Source organism: Phalacrocorax aristotelis, chromosome W (genome assembly GCF_949628215.1).
Source record: "Phalacrocorax aristotelis chromosome W, bGulAri2.1, whole genome shotgun sequence".
Taxonomy (NCBI): Eukaryota; Metazoa; Chordata; class Aves; order Suliformes; family Phalacrocoracidae; genus Phalacrocorax; species Phalacrocorax aristotelis.
This window is the reverse complement of record NC_134310.1, coordinates 30,409,001-30,424,096: the sequence shown is the minus strand read 5'-3', so window position 1 is coordinate 30,424,096 and position 15,096 is coordinate 30,409,001. Positions and strand designations below refer to the sequence as shown.

General features: G+C 64.7%; 1 protein-coding gene across 2 annotated transcripts; it reads right to left on the bottom strand.

Moving 5' to 3' along the window:
* Positions 1-604: 604 nt before the first annotated feature.
* On the bottom strand, positions 605-14,089 carry LOC142049513 (transducin-like enhancer protein 1). Of its 2 annotated transcripts, none has more exons than XM_075077296.1 (21): positions 13,961-14,089; positions 13,312-13,435; positions 12,499-12,647; positions 11,736-11,799; positions 11,219-11,263; positions 7,825-7,887; positions 7,555-7,629; positions 6,721-6,916; positions 6,228-6,244; positions 5,744-5,848; positions 5,548-5,592; positions 5,121-5,276; positions 4,669-4,798; positions 4,381-4,565; positions 4,231-4,307; positions 3,678-3,927; positions 2,224-2,471; positions 1,969-2,116; positions 1,738-1,888; positions 1,314-1,390; positions 605-1,066 (listed from the first exon to the last, which is right to left on the bottom strand). In XM_075077296.1, the coding sequence occupies exons 2-21, from the start codon at positions 13,333-13,335 to the stop codon at positions 959-961; spliced, it is 2,313 nt and encodes a 770-aa protein (XP_074933397.1). In that variant the 5' UTR covers positions 13,336-13,435; positions 13,961-14,089; the 3' UTR covers positions 605-958. The 2 variants fall into 2 exon arrangements, with proteins under 2 accessions (XP_074933397.1, XP_074933398.1); XM_075077297.1 differs by having other exon boundaries at positions 7,588-7,629.
* Between the last annotated feature and the right edge of the window lie 1,007 nt (positions 14,090-15,096).

Here is a 15,096-nt window from a genome sequence, read left to right as displayed (position 1 = left end):
TGCAGAGGCAGAGGCTGCTCCGTGGCCGGCACCACCCCGCAGCCGCCGCACGCCTTCCCCCCGCGGGCAGCAGCGCCCCAGCCCTGGCTTGCCCTCCGCCGCACGCAGGACCAATGCGGGGCAGCACGGTCCTGCTGCCAGACCCCCACCACCCTGCCTGCAGCGGAGGGTGGCCGCAAACCCACCCCACTGCAGGAAAGGGACCCGAGCAGGGAACTGGGGGGGGGGGCCAAAGGGACCAACGCTACCAGTCTCACCCATCCTCACACCTGCTCCGGCCCACCAGCACCAAGCACCAAGGCTGCTGCCCAGGAAAAGGCACAGCTGTGCTTTTTGTTTGTTTGGTTTTTTTTTATTTATTATTAAATACACCCTAGGAGGCAGAGAGGGAGATGAGGACTGAGCCCATCCTCCCAAGCCTGGCCCAGAGCCTTAACAAAAAAAAAAAAACACAACCCAAAACAAACACCCACCCTCTCCCCACCCCCACCCGCACACACCCACTCCCCCCCCCCAAAAAAAAAAAAACAAACAACCAAAAAAACCCAACCCACCACCCAGGGACACCCAACACACCAAAAAGTTAAAAAAGGAAAAACAAACGCCAAAAAAATAAAGCAAAATTTAAAACATACAAAACAAAAAACTAACAATGCCAGACCCTCCCGTCCCAAGTCCAGACTTAGAAACAAAACAACAAATAAAGAACGAAAGGAGGAGAAAGTCCCCAGGAAATTCACTGTGAGCAGCAGCTGCCACTTCCCAGCCCAGCGTGACCGTGGTCCCAGGGCCACCTCCACCCCTCGCTGCTCTCCTCCGGCGTGGATGCCCCAGCCAGGGGCTGCACATTCTTTGGGAAGTCAGCAGCAGAACAGGTAGAGTCCACCCGTCTGTCCACATGGATGGCCGCGTGGCCATGTGGCGTGGGCCCTCCCCGCAGTTGGCACCTCTCTCGCTCTCAGTAAATGACCTCGTAAACCGTCGCTTTCTTGTCCCCTGAGCCAGTCACGATGAACTGGTCATCCGTGGAGACGTCGCAGCTGAGGACGGAGGAGGTTTCCTTTGACTGGAGGGGGGACAGCGGGGGTAAGCGCAAGAAGCAGCCCCAGAGCAAGGTCCTGGTCCCACCCCTTGGGACTCAGGGCCCCAGGGTGTGCCCAGGGAGGCTGCAGGGACAAGTATGTTTATGGGGCTGATTACTGCTAAGCTACATTAGGAACGGGTTGTACGGGGCAGTCCCAGGTCTGGGCAACCTCACCCAGAAGACCACCCCGCACCTGACCCTGACCCCAGCAGCTCCGCACACCCCACACCTGGAAGATGCTGGCTCCGTAGGGCGTCCGCCAGGCATTCAGCAGGTTGTCCTTCCCCGTGCTCACAAACCACTTCCCTGTGGGAGGGACAAGAGGGACAAAAGCATTGTGTCACCAAACCAGGCCCACCCGCTGGATTCCTGCAGCAAATTGTGCCCGGGTTGTGTAACAGAAGGCAGGGCCCCGACACCCATTGTTAGCCAAGGGGCTGCGCTAACGAACCCGGAGCCTGGGACAAGAGCGCTGCGCCTGCAGCTGCGGGTGTCGCTCTAGGAGGGGCGGCTGCCCCTTCTCCGAGAGGTACCAGCGGCATCCATACAGGCCCAGGGTGCCTCTCTGCTTGCCCCCAGCGTAATGCGCCCTAGGACACGCAGCCAGAGGACTGCATCCATGAGCCTCCAGAACCCGGGAGAGGCGTGCCTACCGCAGGAGGCGAATTTGAGGGAGAGGACGCAGCTCTCGTGGAGGTGCAGCTGGTACTTGTCCGGTTTGGTCACATGCAGGATCTCCACGTTGCTGCTCTCCATGCCCACCGCCAGCCACTCCCCCGTCGGGCAGTACCCCAGGGAGAAGATCTGGGGGGAGAGAGGGTCACACAGCGGCCTGGCTGGTCCCGGCCAGCCCCACGGTGCTCCCAGCCCACCCCAGCCCCTACCTGGGAGCTGAAGTCATGCTGCTGCAGCTGACGCCCTTCCCGCAGGTCCCAGCACCGCACTGTGTTGTCCAGCCCCCCCGTCCACAGCTTGGTGCCATCGTTAGAGATGTCAATGCAGCTGGCACCATCCGTGTGGCCTTGAAACTGCCTGGGAAAGAAGGGGACGGAGAGGGCAAGGGCAGAGCCATGAGGGCTGCCAGCTCCCCAGGAGCCATGTTCCTGCCTTGTGCCACCAGCCGCCTGCCCCGGGCTCACCTCACCATGGTCTGGTTCTGCAGGTCCCACACCACGATGTTGCCGTCGCTGCAGCAGGAGAAGCAGACTTTGGCATCGGGGCTGATGGCCAGGGCGTAGCAGGCGGGGGCAGAGGAGGTGAGCTCGGCCTTGATGCGGGGCGTGGGGGCCGCCAGGTCCCAGATGGAGAGGGTGCTGGCCTCCCCGCCCACGATCAGGCTCCGGCCGTCGGGGAGCAGCTTGCAGGAGCGGATGTAGTTGTCACGGTTCTGGGGTGCAGGAGAGAGGACCCCGTTACCCCTTCCCCTCCAGGCCTTCTACACCCATCCCAGACTGACGAGTCACCCCAGGGCCAGCAGCTCGTCCTGAGGGCAGGAGCAGCAGCAGCAGGGCGGACCCACAGCCGCCCTCGCAGGACACCAGGGCTGGGGCAGCTGTGCAGCCCACCCAGTCCCATGCCCAGAGCGGTCACCCTGGCTGCGCCCCACAGCAGCCCCCCAGTTTGTTACTGCACTACGAAAGGCCTCGGGGACACCCTCGCCCCACGGTGTCCCTGCCAGCAGCTGCCCAACATACACAGCCAGTCCTGGAGGAGACAAGGGGCAGCCAGGGAGACAGCTCCAACAAGGCTGCAACAGCCCATGGCTCCAACCTCTAAAACACCATTTTTCCCTGCTCCCAAATTCTGATGCAGCTTGAAATTATCATGACTCAGTCATTTCCTTGTTTATGTATCTGTATCTTCAAGGTCAGCACCATCCAGGAATAATATTTGTCAGGCTGCCCAGGCCTCCAGGTCAGCAAGTAGAGAGAGGACTTGGGTTTGGGCTGGTCAAAGCAGGCACAGGGACGCCGATTCCAGCAGCCCATTTAAAAAAAAACCAAAAACTCAAAAGAATACAGGTTAAAAATACTCTCAGGTGATGGCTGTGCTTCCAGCTTGGCTCTGGTGAGTTTCTGTGGTCTGACAGGCCATTTCATTTATTTTTAAACGAAATAGGAGCTCTCCCTCCAGCCAAACTCACACAAGCAAAAGCCGAAACAAGGACAGAGTTGAATCCAAATGATGCTTCAGCCCATGCAAGTCTGGCCCGTATGAAGTACCTGGCTGGGGGGGTGACACTGGCAAAGGCTTGTCTTAGGGGCAGGCGCTGTCAGACAAAGCAGTGCCAAGGTGGGGGGGTGGGGGGGTGGGGGGGTGTAAAAGCCCCCCCAACAGCTTGGGACACTCAGAACGGACAGGGCAGCCCAGGGGAACACATCAGTAACATGGATCCACCGTCCCTCTCCAGCGGCCCCACACCGCCCCCACTTTGAAACACACATGGAGATTCTTTGGTGCACATCATCGCTTTCAGATGCTCCCTGCACCCCTTAGATCCCCAGTGGGGACCCCAGACCCAGTCTTCACCACGGCGTGGTGGCGCAGTACAGGGAAACAAGCTGTGCCAGCGCGGCGGCGCACCCCTCCTTACCAGGCAGTCCAGCTGAGCCACGGCCGTCTTGGTGCCCGGCTGCCCCACGTCCCACACCTTCACACAGCCCTTGCCCCCGGTGTAGACGTGTCGCGTGGAGTTGCTGATGGTGACGGCGCAGACCACCTCGCCGTGGGTCAGGGTGTGGAGCTGCCGCGCGTGGCGGGGGATGCCGGAGCCGATGAGGGCGTCGGGCGGGAAAGGCACCGGCTGCATCTGCCCGTCAGCGCTGACGTGGAAGGAGTAGGCGCTGCAAGAGGACAGATCAGTGAGAACCATCTGAGGATCCTACTCAGAGAGTGGCCGGCGCGGCATCGGACCCAGCACGCCCAACACAGGCAGCCTGGTTTGGACGTGGAGCCACGAGCAGAGCGGCAGCCAGCAAAGCCTGGCCAGGCACGCCACAGCCTGCCGCTGCTCAGAAACGGGTGCCCCCGCCGAGGCTGCGCTACTCGTTCCTGCTGGCCCTGGCCCGCCTGCGCCTCCCAGCTTAAGCCCAGCAGGACACCTCATCCCGCGCCCCTAGCACAGCCCCCAGTGCAGCCCCACTTACGGTTTCCCTGACGTCCCCACTTGCATGCTAGCCGCCAGCCCCGGGACGCGCATGTGGGGGTGCGGGTCGTAGCCCACCTGGAAGGGACAGTGGGTGAGAGCAGCTCGTGCCCAGCGGTCCCAGGACCCCATGCGGAAGAGGCTCACGCACCAGGGGGGAGCGCCCATAGCTGCCGGCTCCCACAGCGGCCGCAGCCCCGTTGAGCTGCGGGGACATGAGGTGGAGGCTGGCGTAGGCACCGGTCCCGGACATGTCCCCGTTAACCGTGGGGTGGGCCATGCCGAAGGCCGCCGAGTACGGGCTCTGCACTCCCAGCGGGTTCCTCAGGCCCAGGGCTACGGGGGAGAGGCAGCATGAAGGGATGGGGCCCCGGTCCGCCCTCACAGAGGCTGGTGGGACCAGAGCTGCCCACCCAGGCCCCGGCAGGGCCAGGCTCACCCAGGGGGTCCACGGGGGCCTTGGCAGCAGCGGGGCGAAACTGCTGGGCACTGCTGGAGCCTGGGGCTGCAGCGTCGCCCTGGGAGGTAGGAGTGCTGGACTTCAGGCTGGGCGTCCCTGCCTTCTCCACCTGCCAGGGAACAGAGGGGGGAGATCTGACAGCCACGCTCCTGCCCTGCCGGGGGGTCTCCTCAGGTCCGCCCCAGTGAGCTGGTCACTGTTCCTCATCCCCTGGCCCAGCCCAGCCAGTGCTGCAAGGTCCGTGGGATGGGACATGAGAAGGGATCTGATGGAGCAGGAGCCCACCCTGTCCCCCCAGCATTGCCTTCACCCTGTGGGTTTGGAGGCAGGTGGACCCATGTCCAGCAGCTCTGCCAGCTGCGCCCAGGCAGCGGGGACACAAGCACAACCCCCAAGTGAAGTGCCCCAGCGGCCCCATGCAGCACACATACCGTGGGCACATCCTTGCTCCGAGATGGGGACGTGCTGCTCGAGGACGCCATGGAGGTGGGGCTCAGCGGTACAGCCTCCTTCCTCCCCAGAGGGACCTTCTCCACCCCGTTCTCCCGGGATGAGTACGAGTGGACGCTGTGCGGGGAAGATGGGTCCTGGGGGCAGAGGGAAATCAGCAGGCAGCAGAGCAGGCAGGAGCACGGGGACATCCCAGGCCATGGTGAGCCGGTAGCTTGAGTGAGGGCCAGGCTGGGAGCCTGGATCCAGGGGCTCACTGCTGCCATCAGCGAGGGCCAGTGAGCACGTCTCAGGGGTCCCACCGCCACCTCCCCGTGCTTCCCACCTCCACCTGGAACAGCCTGTTAGCCCCCTACTCAGGAAGAGGGACAGGCAGTGCGCACCGACCCCAGTCCCCAGCACACTGACCTCATCCACCACCAAGTTGTCTTCACTTTTGTCCGCGTCACTGCCCTGAAACCCAGAGGACAGTTGGAGCCAAAGGGGCTGCGGCTGCCCTCACTCCTGCCTGCAAAGTGCCGGAGGTACAGGCAGCTCCGCTCATTGCCCGGCAAGAGGGGATGGGGATGCTCCGAGCCCCCCGGCCCCCCTTCCCCAGGCTCACGTAGTCTGTAACGAAGTCCTTCTCCTCCACCTTCCTCTTCTTGCTGCTGCTCAGGTACTCGGAGATGGCTCGTGCCCGCTCCCCATTGGGCAGCGCCAGGGAGCTCTGGGGCAGGGGGACGCAGCGTTAGGGGCCACTGTGCCCAGCTCCCTGGCCAGGCAGCACCAACACAGGGCTGTGGCTGGCTCCCAGGGCCTGGAGGGTCCCAGTGGAGCCCCCCATGCCACTAGTTCAGGCTTCAGCTCCTGCCAAAGGAGCAAGGAGGGGGACGCTGCTCGGGGGGACAGCATGGTTTGCCCACATGAGAGGGGGAACGGGTCCCCACGGGGAGAGCACCCACCCACATGGCTGCGCCAGCAGTGGGGCCTCGGCTGGGGAGCGGGACCCAAGGACCTGTCCCCCATATGGCCACCCTCTCCCGGGGTCCCGGCCAGAGCCTGCGCAGCCGGGGGGAAACGGTGCAAGAGAAGGAAAAGGCACTTACAGGGCCGGGGTCTCGCTCTGTCGCCGTGGCAACGTGGAGCAGCAGGAGAAGGAGGGAAGGAGGGACATGCTGTGCCACTGCCGAGAGCCCCCCCAGAAAGGCACCCACTCCTCCCGCAGGTGCCGGGGTGCTCGTGGCAGGGCCAGGCCAGTGCTACAGCAGCAGGGTGGTCCCAGGCCCCCACCAGGGATGACACCACCCTCCCCAGCCCACCCCATTACCCTCCCAGGCACTGCTGCTCAGTGCGGGGCATTCCCTACCCAAACCCCTCCTGGCTGGCAAACCCCCCGCTCCACCAGCCCGGTCAGGAGCCCCAAGGCACAGACAAGGCACCCCCCACCCAGCCCCAGCCCCCACCCCAGGGAAGTGCCCAAGCAGGAAGGGCACGGGGAGCAGAGGCAGCCCTGGGGCCCAGCACCACCCATTCCCCGGTTTGCCTGCTGACAGGAGGGTCACACCAGACCCCCCCCGGCTCCTGTCCCCCCACGCTCACCCCTGGGCTCGGTGTCGTGGACTCCTCGGTCATCTTTGGCGAGGAGCTGGGCCTGGGCCCCCAGTGCCCCCGAGAGCGCCAGCAGCCCCGAGGCACTGCTGATGCCTGCGAGGCCGGTGGGCTGCATCCCAGAGGGGTGGGGGGTCAGCGGGATGGGGGGAGCGTGGTGTGAGAGGTGCTGGGTCTGGAGCTGGTGCTGGAGAGGAGCAGGAGGAGAGAGCAGAGCCGAAGGGCCGTGTCAGGACAGCTGCCAGGGAGGGAAGAGGCTGATCCTCCCCACCGGCAGCCCTGCCTCAGCCAGGGGACAGGGAGCTGGTTGAGGAAGGGCAGGGCACGCTCCCAGGGTGCCCCCAGCGAAGCTGCGGGGGCCACCACGTCCCTCCTGCCACCTCCTCCCACCCTGCAACAGGAGCCACTGGGACAGACGGGAGATCCTACCCATATCCATACCAGCACACCACTGCAGTCTTGACGGAATAACTGAGGTGTGGGGATGGTGGCGAGCCCCCCTCCACCCGGGCCACAGGGCACAAGGACACGGCGACACACACCACCCATCACCCCCACACCCTGCTTTGACACCGCTGCAGCAGCAGCATCTCCTCCACCCCGACTACTGCCGGCAGCCCCCCAGACCAGCCTGGCTTGCCCCCTCCTTCCCCCCCACAACTCAGCCATGGGCAGGAAAAAGCAATGGGGGGTAGTGGGCTGCAGCAGACCCCCACACGCTTAGGGCAGGATGGGTCTCCAGCCCAGGGAGACGCCAGCGCCTGTGGGAGCCCAGCACCCCTGGCCGGGGGGTGGCGGGAAGGGGTGGGCAGAGGGTTGACGTACCCCAATCGCCGCGTTCAGGTCGGTCATAGTCACCTGCTTCGCACGCTCCACGGCCTGGACCACCTGCTGCTGGTGCTGCGGGGAGAGGAGAGCGCGTCAGCACCGGGCGATGCCCCCGCCGACTCCTGCGGCGAGCAGGGCTGCAGCAGTGTTGTTTCTTCAGGGGTTGGGGCAAAGGCAGCCCCCACCCCAGCCCAGCCCCGAGCAGGGACACTCCCTGTGCCCCAGAGGAGCTCTCTATGCCTGGCTGGGACCCGAGGGCTCACCCACCTCCTGAGACAAGAATGGGATGAGCTGGGCACAGATCACGTTGAGGCGCTTCGCGATCTCCGTCTGGCAGAAGAAGAAAGGCAGTGCCCGTGAGGGCAAGGGACGGAGCTGCCCCTGTGCCGAGCGGCCCCGATGCCACAGGAGACCCCTCCCACCACACTCCCCAGGCAGAAAGACACCCCCTCCCCACCGACACCCAAGCAACCACAGGGTGCTGGCACTTGGCCCCAAGAGCGGTTGCTCAGCACCAAGGAGGAGAAACACCCCAGGGGGAAACAGGAAAGCTCTGCTTCCTAACTCCACTCCCTCCAAAAACATGAGCCCAGCATCCTCCACCCCGACCCTGAGAGCCCCAGGATGGCTCCCGCCTCCTCCCTGCCAGGAACATGGAGCCCCATGGCCCATGGTGCCGAGGGCCACCCCCAAGCAAGCCCCCAGACCCACGGGTCAGGGCCCCGGCAGGCTCCCCTCCGCCCTCTGCACAGCCTCCTGCCAGCACTACGACCGCTAATTGCCGCTCTCCCAGCCCGCAGGAAGCCCTGGAGAGGTGCTCTCCTTACAGCTGCTGTTTTTCTGCAACACTTGAGTGCCACAGGCAATCAGGAGCGCCGAGCGCGGGAGCAGCGCGGGGAGGGAGGATGGCGGCGTGCTGTGCCATGCTCCCGTTGCACCCCACAGCCAGGGAGGGGCCCCCGCTGGCCCCCCGCTGCACCTCCCGGGCTGGGAGGTGAGCACAGACACTAAGCCATCCCCAGCCCCAGACACATCCCTGGGGGGAACGCCCAGGGGCTGCAGGGTCAGGCCCCTGCCCCAGGCACCAGCGGGTGACAGCCAGGAGAGCAGACACAGCTCAAGGCACCAGCGGAGATGCTCACACTGCTCCTCATCATGCAGAGCAGGGGACCCCACTCCTCCTCAGCAGTGGGGAGGGGGCAGAGAGCAGCAGCTCTCCCTAAACCCAGGCATCCTCCACTCCTGGAGAGGCAGGGGATGACCTGGGCACAGGGGGTCCAGGTAAGGTGCTGTCCCAAGCTCCAAGGAGCTCCCTGCCCACGCCGGCGGGGGGGACGAAAGCGTTACAGAGCCAGCACAAGGCTGACAGGAGGGGGTCAAACGCGGACCCTCTTGTCAGCTCCAGGAGGAGACCAGAGGCTGAAGTGCCCCAACAGCCAGGGACGGAACTGACCCCCGAATCTCCCTGCCAGGACCTTGGGCACATCTCCTGTGCCTGGCTGGTGCAAGCACCACAATGCCAGGGTGAGGGGCCACAGTGCTGCCCAGACGGTGTGGGGACACAGACCCAGGGACACTTCATGCCGCTCTCCGGAGTTGCCACCGACCCGTTTTTGCCAGACCTACAGAGCGCAGAAACAATCCAGCACCCGCCCTCGCTTCCCCTTCTGAGGGAGGAAAAAAAGAGAAAGAAAAGAAAGAAAGCAGGGGGAGCAAGGAGATTTGGCAGCCAGCAGTTCTGGGAAGGATTTAGCTGTCTCCCGGGGCCAGCAGTGATGGATTCTCTTCCCTAATGCACTGATGGGCAGCAGCTCCTTGGGGAGAGCTGCCTCCAATTCACTCGCACTCGTTAATGTGCAATTTACTGGCACTTTAACGCTCTCAGCATGAAAAATGATCATGCTGTTTGCAGCCCCCCCAGCCACCAGCACCGTCACCTCCCCCTGGCTCGCGGTGAGCAAGTCCAAGGCCAGGCAGATTCGGGGAGGTGGTTTTATAAAAAGCTATAGGCCCCTTCCATGCCAAAAACAAAACAACAATAAAAAATTAACGTCTCCTGCTAGTTCCTGTCTTGAGCCTCCCCTGCCGAGCCTGTGGCTGCCTGGAGAACTGCACCACCACAGCCAGCCCCCCAGCCCCATTTCCCTCCAAAAATACCCAGGGCAAAACCACCCCATACCCCGGCCCTTGCCGGTGCCAGCACTGCCAACGCCAGTACCGTGGGAGCCGGGCGCCCGGGGAGCCTCTGGGGGATGCTGGGCTGGGCGCAGCAGCGACAGAGACAGCACCGCACTAAGGCACTATTCCTCCTTCGCCAGGGGCAACGGGGCAAGCGCTTCCTCGGGGGTCCCAGGGCAGCCGAGAGCTCTCAGGACCCCTGTCCCTGCCCATGAGCACCGCTGGATTTGGGGGAAGGGGAGGAGAGACAGCGACCCAATCTCCCCGCAGCGGCGATAACGCACAGCTCTCGCGCAGGCAGTTCCCATTTTTCACACAATGGCCGCTGGCTGTCAGAGCAGACTTACGGGCCCTTGTTAAAAGTGCAGACAGCTCGCTGGCGAGCGGCCAGCGGCACCTGGGACCGGCAGAAAACACGAGCCTGCGAGGGCCGGGGAAAAACCGGCAGCCAGATGAGAGGAGCACACAGGCCTCTGGGGAGGGGGCACCGGGCTGGGCGGACCCTCACCATCGCCACTTGCAAGAGCAGCTTCAGGCTTCCTTCTTGGCAGGCTTTGCACAGCGGGGATGGTGGCACAGGGCAGGGTGCGCCACGGGAAGCGACAGAGCAGCAGAAAAACCCACGCAGCGGGCACAAAGCCGCCGAGAGTGGTGGTCAGCCTTGCCCTGTGCTGTGCTGGGGGCTGGCACCCCCATGCCACCCACCCGAGCCGGCTCCTGCGCAACAGTTGGCAGAGGCAGTGGCGAGGCGGGAAGGAAGGAGGCCGCGGCTGCAGCATGCCTCGCCAGGCTCCTCCACAGCCTCTTTAAAAATAGATGAGAAGAAACCTTCTGTCTCAAAGCAGCTGGTGACCCGGAGCGCAGCGCAGCAGTAGAAAGGGAGGGAGGGATGGGAGGCAGGGAAAGGGGGATGTGCAGCCCCAAGCCCTCAGGGAGCCCACCCGGCACCCACACCCCGGCCTTCTCCTCCCCACCTCAGGATGCTCCTCAGCCCTGGTCCCTAGAGCCAACTGGCACTGGACAGTTGCAAAGGCAGCAAGCCAAAGCTCATCACCCTGCCGTGATGCGGCAGCACCCCTTGACCTGCGAGAGCCGTCTCCACAACAGTCCCCAAGCAGCCCCTCACACTGGTCATGAGCAGCCGTGCAAGCAAAAGTCCTCCACCACTGCTCTCTCCCCACTGCAACAAGCATATCGCAACCCAGACGGGAACACGCTCCCTGAATCCAGTGAGCAAACGGCCGCTCACACCGGAGCGCACACACGTGCGCAGGGATCTGAGGAGACAGGCCAAGGCTGTGATGCAGAGCAGAGCTCCCAAAGCGCCGAGAAGGGAGCACATCCCCCACAAGCACAGCCTTCCTTGGACTAGGGCAGGGAGCGACCTCCCGAGCTTTCCACGGGAGGGGACGACACCGGAGGGCCTGGATGGCAAGGCAGGGACAGGAGAGCCGGGACAACGGTCCTGTCCCACCAGACTCACCTGTTTGTGCATCTCGATGTTGAGGCCGTAGGACATCTCGTAGTACTGCAACGGAGAGAAGGCAGCATCAGCACGACTGGGGAGCCCAGGGGGACTCGCAACCAGAAAGTCCTCTCCGGTGCTGGAGTGTGGGGTTTGCCTGGCCACAAGCATCCACACTGTGGCCAGGCCAGGAGGATAATACGGTCCCCAGCTCCTCGCTGGGAGCAGAGGTCTCTTCAGCACATGTCCGCAGGCCACAGAACAGACATGGTCCTGCTCGCTGCCCACAGGAGAGGAGACAACCCGCACCAGAGCAGCTTTGCCACCATGAGCTGTGGCAGCAAGCCCAGCTCAAACACCATGGCTCGTTTTGGAGGAAAACCAGACAATCACAGCCACAGGAACCAGATCTCAGGGCCTGGCCACACAACCCAAACACAAGGGGAAGCCAAAGCATCTCAGGGCTGCATATCCTTTGACGGTTCAGAGGAGACACCCCCCACTGCCCTCCTCCTTTCAGGTGGAGCTCACTAACCATGACATAATGACGCTGGATTTCTGTTTTTTCTGTTGCCAGCTTTTCACATTCTAACTTCAAGCTGTAAAAATAAAGAGAAGAAAGAGAGAGGGAGGAAGAGAGAGGGAGAGACCCCCTGCTCCCCCCACAGACAAGATCTCCAAGACTGGACAGAGCACGAGCCCTCCCAGTACACCATGTGCTTCAGCCTCCTGCTCTCAGATTCAATCCCATCTCCCAGCACAAGCCAAGAAAACCACCTGAAAGAGGGTGGAAGGGGCTGATAAAGAGGAGATGGACAGCAGAGGGATCCAGGCGTCAGGGAGCAATCTGCACGGAGTTTTAACCCACTCCCCAGCATCTGCTTCCCAAATGGAGCGAGCTGCAAAGCTGCGCTGCGTTTTTAACCTTGCTCTGCCGAGCACCGTGCGGGGAAGGGGAGGTGACCCGGCCCAGTAGAAGGGGGGACCAGAGGGATTCCAGGTCTGCTAAGTGACAGGTCCAGCTCAGCCCAGAAGCAGGGCCCTGGAAGGCCAGCACCCTCATCCCGGGGCTTTTGGCAGGAAGAGGGCAAGTTTCCCCCTCCAACAGTGTGATTTCAAGCTACCAAGGTGTTGCTTGGCACAGCTGTCCTCCAGATGGACCAGTGCCTGCAGCAGCATGGGACGGTGCTTCCTGCCAGCCCTCATCGATGCCCAGTGCCAAGGGGGAGCCCGCCTCTTGCCAGCACCAGTTAAGCGCCCAGCACCTTGCTGGCAGACGAGCTCTGGCAGCCTCTCACCTGTGGTATTGGTTCTGCAGGAACTGGAATTCCTCCTTGATGCGGTCCAAGGTCTCCGGGTAAGTCAGCTTGAGGGACTGGGGGGTGCTGGGGATGGCACTGGCAGCGACAGCAGCTCCTGAGGCAGCAGAGGGTGCCTGGAGATGGGCCTAGGCAGAGGAGGGGACCCTCAGGGTCACTGATGCTGGCCCAGCGAGCCTCATGAGTCCCCTGGGGGTTTCCCGTGCTCAGGGAAGAACCTATGGGCAGGTCTGGGAGAGCGGCACATGGAGGAGGCAGCAGAGTTACTGCAGAGAAAACTGGTTACAGCCAGGCACCAAGGGCAATCGCTTTCCACCTTTTCAGCATCAGTTCAGCCACTGAGCCAGAAGAGGATTAACAACCACGGGTGGCACAGAGCTTGCAGCCTGCGCGGGCAGAACATGCAACCCCCTGGCCCTCCCGCCCAGCCCTGGCCTTGGGGGTCCACCCTAGCCCACATGCCACACAGCAGAGCTTCCCGCCCACTCGTCGCCGGTCCCACGGTCATGCCCTGACCGTGATCCAGCTCCCAGCGTGTCTTAAAACCCAAATCCCTGCAGCTCTAGGGATCAGCATCAGTTTGGGAAGAGCTTCAACACTACTGAGAGTGTTACGCGGCGTTGGCACAACTTTACAGCCCAAGGCCGAAACCTCCCGCCTGCCGCAGGGTGAGGCAGGCGGAGAGCTCAGTTTGGGGGCGCAGGCTCTGCCGAGGGCCAGGGGAGCACAGCTGCCGCAGCACCACGTGCGCGCCCGTGGCCCAGAGGGGACGAGGCCGAGTTGCGGGCTCACCGGGGGCCGGTTCTGCGGGAACATCTTTGGCACCGGTCAGGCCCAGGATCCCTCTTGGCGCTCCAGGCCCCGATGCGGGCTCGGGACAGGGACCTGGGGATGCTTCTGAACTCTGGATCGGGCCCTGGGAGAGAGATGCCGACTCGTTGCCCACTGCCGGCCGGGGCGCGGGGCCCTGCGGGAGCCACAGCGGAGCAGGGCAGAGCCCCGGGGCATCGGCCCCGCCCGCAGCTCCCCCGTGGCCGCCAAGACGCGGGACCCCCGCACCGCACGCCTCGGCCCAGCCGCTCCGCACCCCCAAGGGGACCGGGGAGCCCCGGGGCTCCTCCCGGGCGCTGAGAGACCCCCCCCGCCGCAGGACCCCCCCACTGGCTGCCCATCCCTGGCCCCGCCGCGGGCACGGCCCAGGCCCATGGCCCCGGCCCCCCCCGCGCCGCGCAGACAATGGCCCCGCCGCCGCCCGCAGCAGGTACGGCCGTGGGGAGGGACCGGCCTCGCCGCTGCCCCGGACCCGAGCGGGTCCGGACCCGCCGCGGCTGGAGTCCCGAAGCGAGCCTGGACCGGCGCGGCGGAAACCGAACCGGACCGACGGGACTGGACGGGACGGGACGGGACGGGAGGGGAGGGGAGGGGAGGGGAGGGGACTCACCGCGCTGCTGGCCCCGGACCCGGGCGGGCGCCCCTGCGGCGGGGCGGGCCGAGCCGCACCGCACCGAGCCGAGCCACACCGGGCCGAGCCGCACCCGCACCGGGCCGGCGCCCCCGCCCCGCCCCGCCCCGCCCCGCCCGGGCCCCGCCCCGGCCCCGCCCCGGCCCCGCCCCGCCCGCCGCGGCCGCCGCGCTGCGGAGCGCGATCAATGAACGAGCGCCAGCGCCGGCTCCACGTGGGGCCTGGCCCGTGCGGGCAATCGCCCCGGCCGCCAGCCAATAGGAGCGCCGCGGGAGCGGCCCGCCCCCACGTGGGTCGCGCGGAGCTGCCTTCCCATTGGCCAGCCCGCCCGGCCGCCGCGGAAGGTGTCAATCTGGGGAGGCCAAAGAGGAGGCGGCGCGGGCGGGGAGCGGCGGTTAACCCGTGCGGTGCCGGGCGGGCACGGCGGGGCGGGCACGGCGGGGGGGGGGGGGGGCTGCCCCCAGGCCACCCCCCGCGGGACCCCCGGACGGCGGGTCGCGGCCATTTCCCGGCTCCGCGGCCGGGACCCCCCCACCCCCCCGCCCCCGCAGCTTCGCCCGCAAAACGGAGCCGTGAGGTTTGCACCCAAGACCCTGCGCCACCCGCCCTGCCGCCAGCCCTTCCCGGTCAGACTCTGGTGAGGTCCCAGCGCTCTGGGTTTGGGGCTTTCTTCTCATAAACACTAAACACAATAAGTCATGCCGCCACCCCGCCTTTTTTTTTTTTTTTTTAAATCAAGAAAAGAAAAGAAATGAAGCCCGAAATCCTCAGGGGCTGCGGGGCTCGGCTCACCGAGCATTCCCCGTGTCGTGTGATGGCAGGGAGCGGCAGGATCCCGCTCCCCGACAGCACCAAGCACTGGCCTGGGAAGGGCTCCCTCTCCAGCCCTCTCCCACGGCCCTGAGAGCCCCCTTCCTGCTCCCCTTTAGGGATCCCCACGCAGCCCCCCCCCCCCCCCCCACCAGCAAAGGGGTTTGGCCCAGGCGAGGGCCTGCCAGCACCCCAGCCTCCGGCTCCCAGCCATCACCCACCCTGCGAGGCAGCTTCCCCCCACTCTGGCAGCCCCACGGGATGCTGCTCCGGGAGGCTGTTGGATAAGTCAAGCATGGGTGAGT

Bases quoted from the DNA above. Each gene is read 5' to 3' on its own strand.
- LOC142049513 (XM_075077296.1), bottom strand. From the start codon at position 13,335: ATGTTCCCGCAGAACCGGCCCCCG. The intron at 12,648-13,311 runs GTGAGCCCGCAA...TCCTCTGCCTAG, and splicing joins TCCCGCAGAACCGGCCCCCG to GCCCATCTCCAGGCACCCTC. The intron at 2,472-3,677 runs GTAAGGAGGGGT...CCTGCACCCCAG, and splicing joins TGGCTCAGCTGGACTGCCTG to AACCGTGACAACTACATCCG.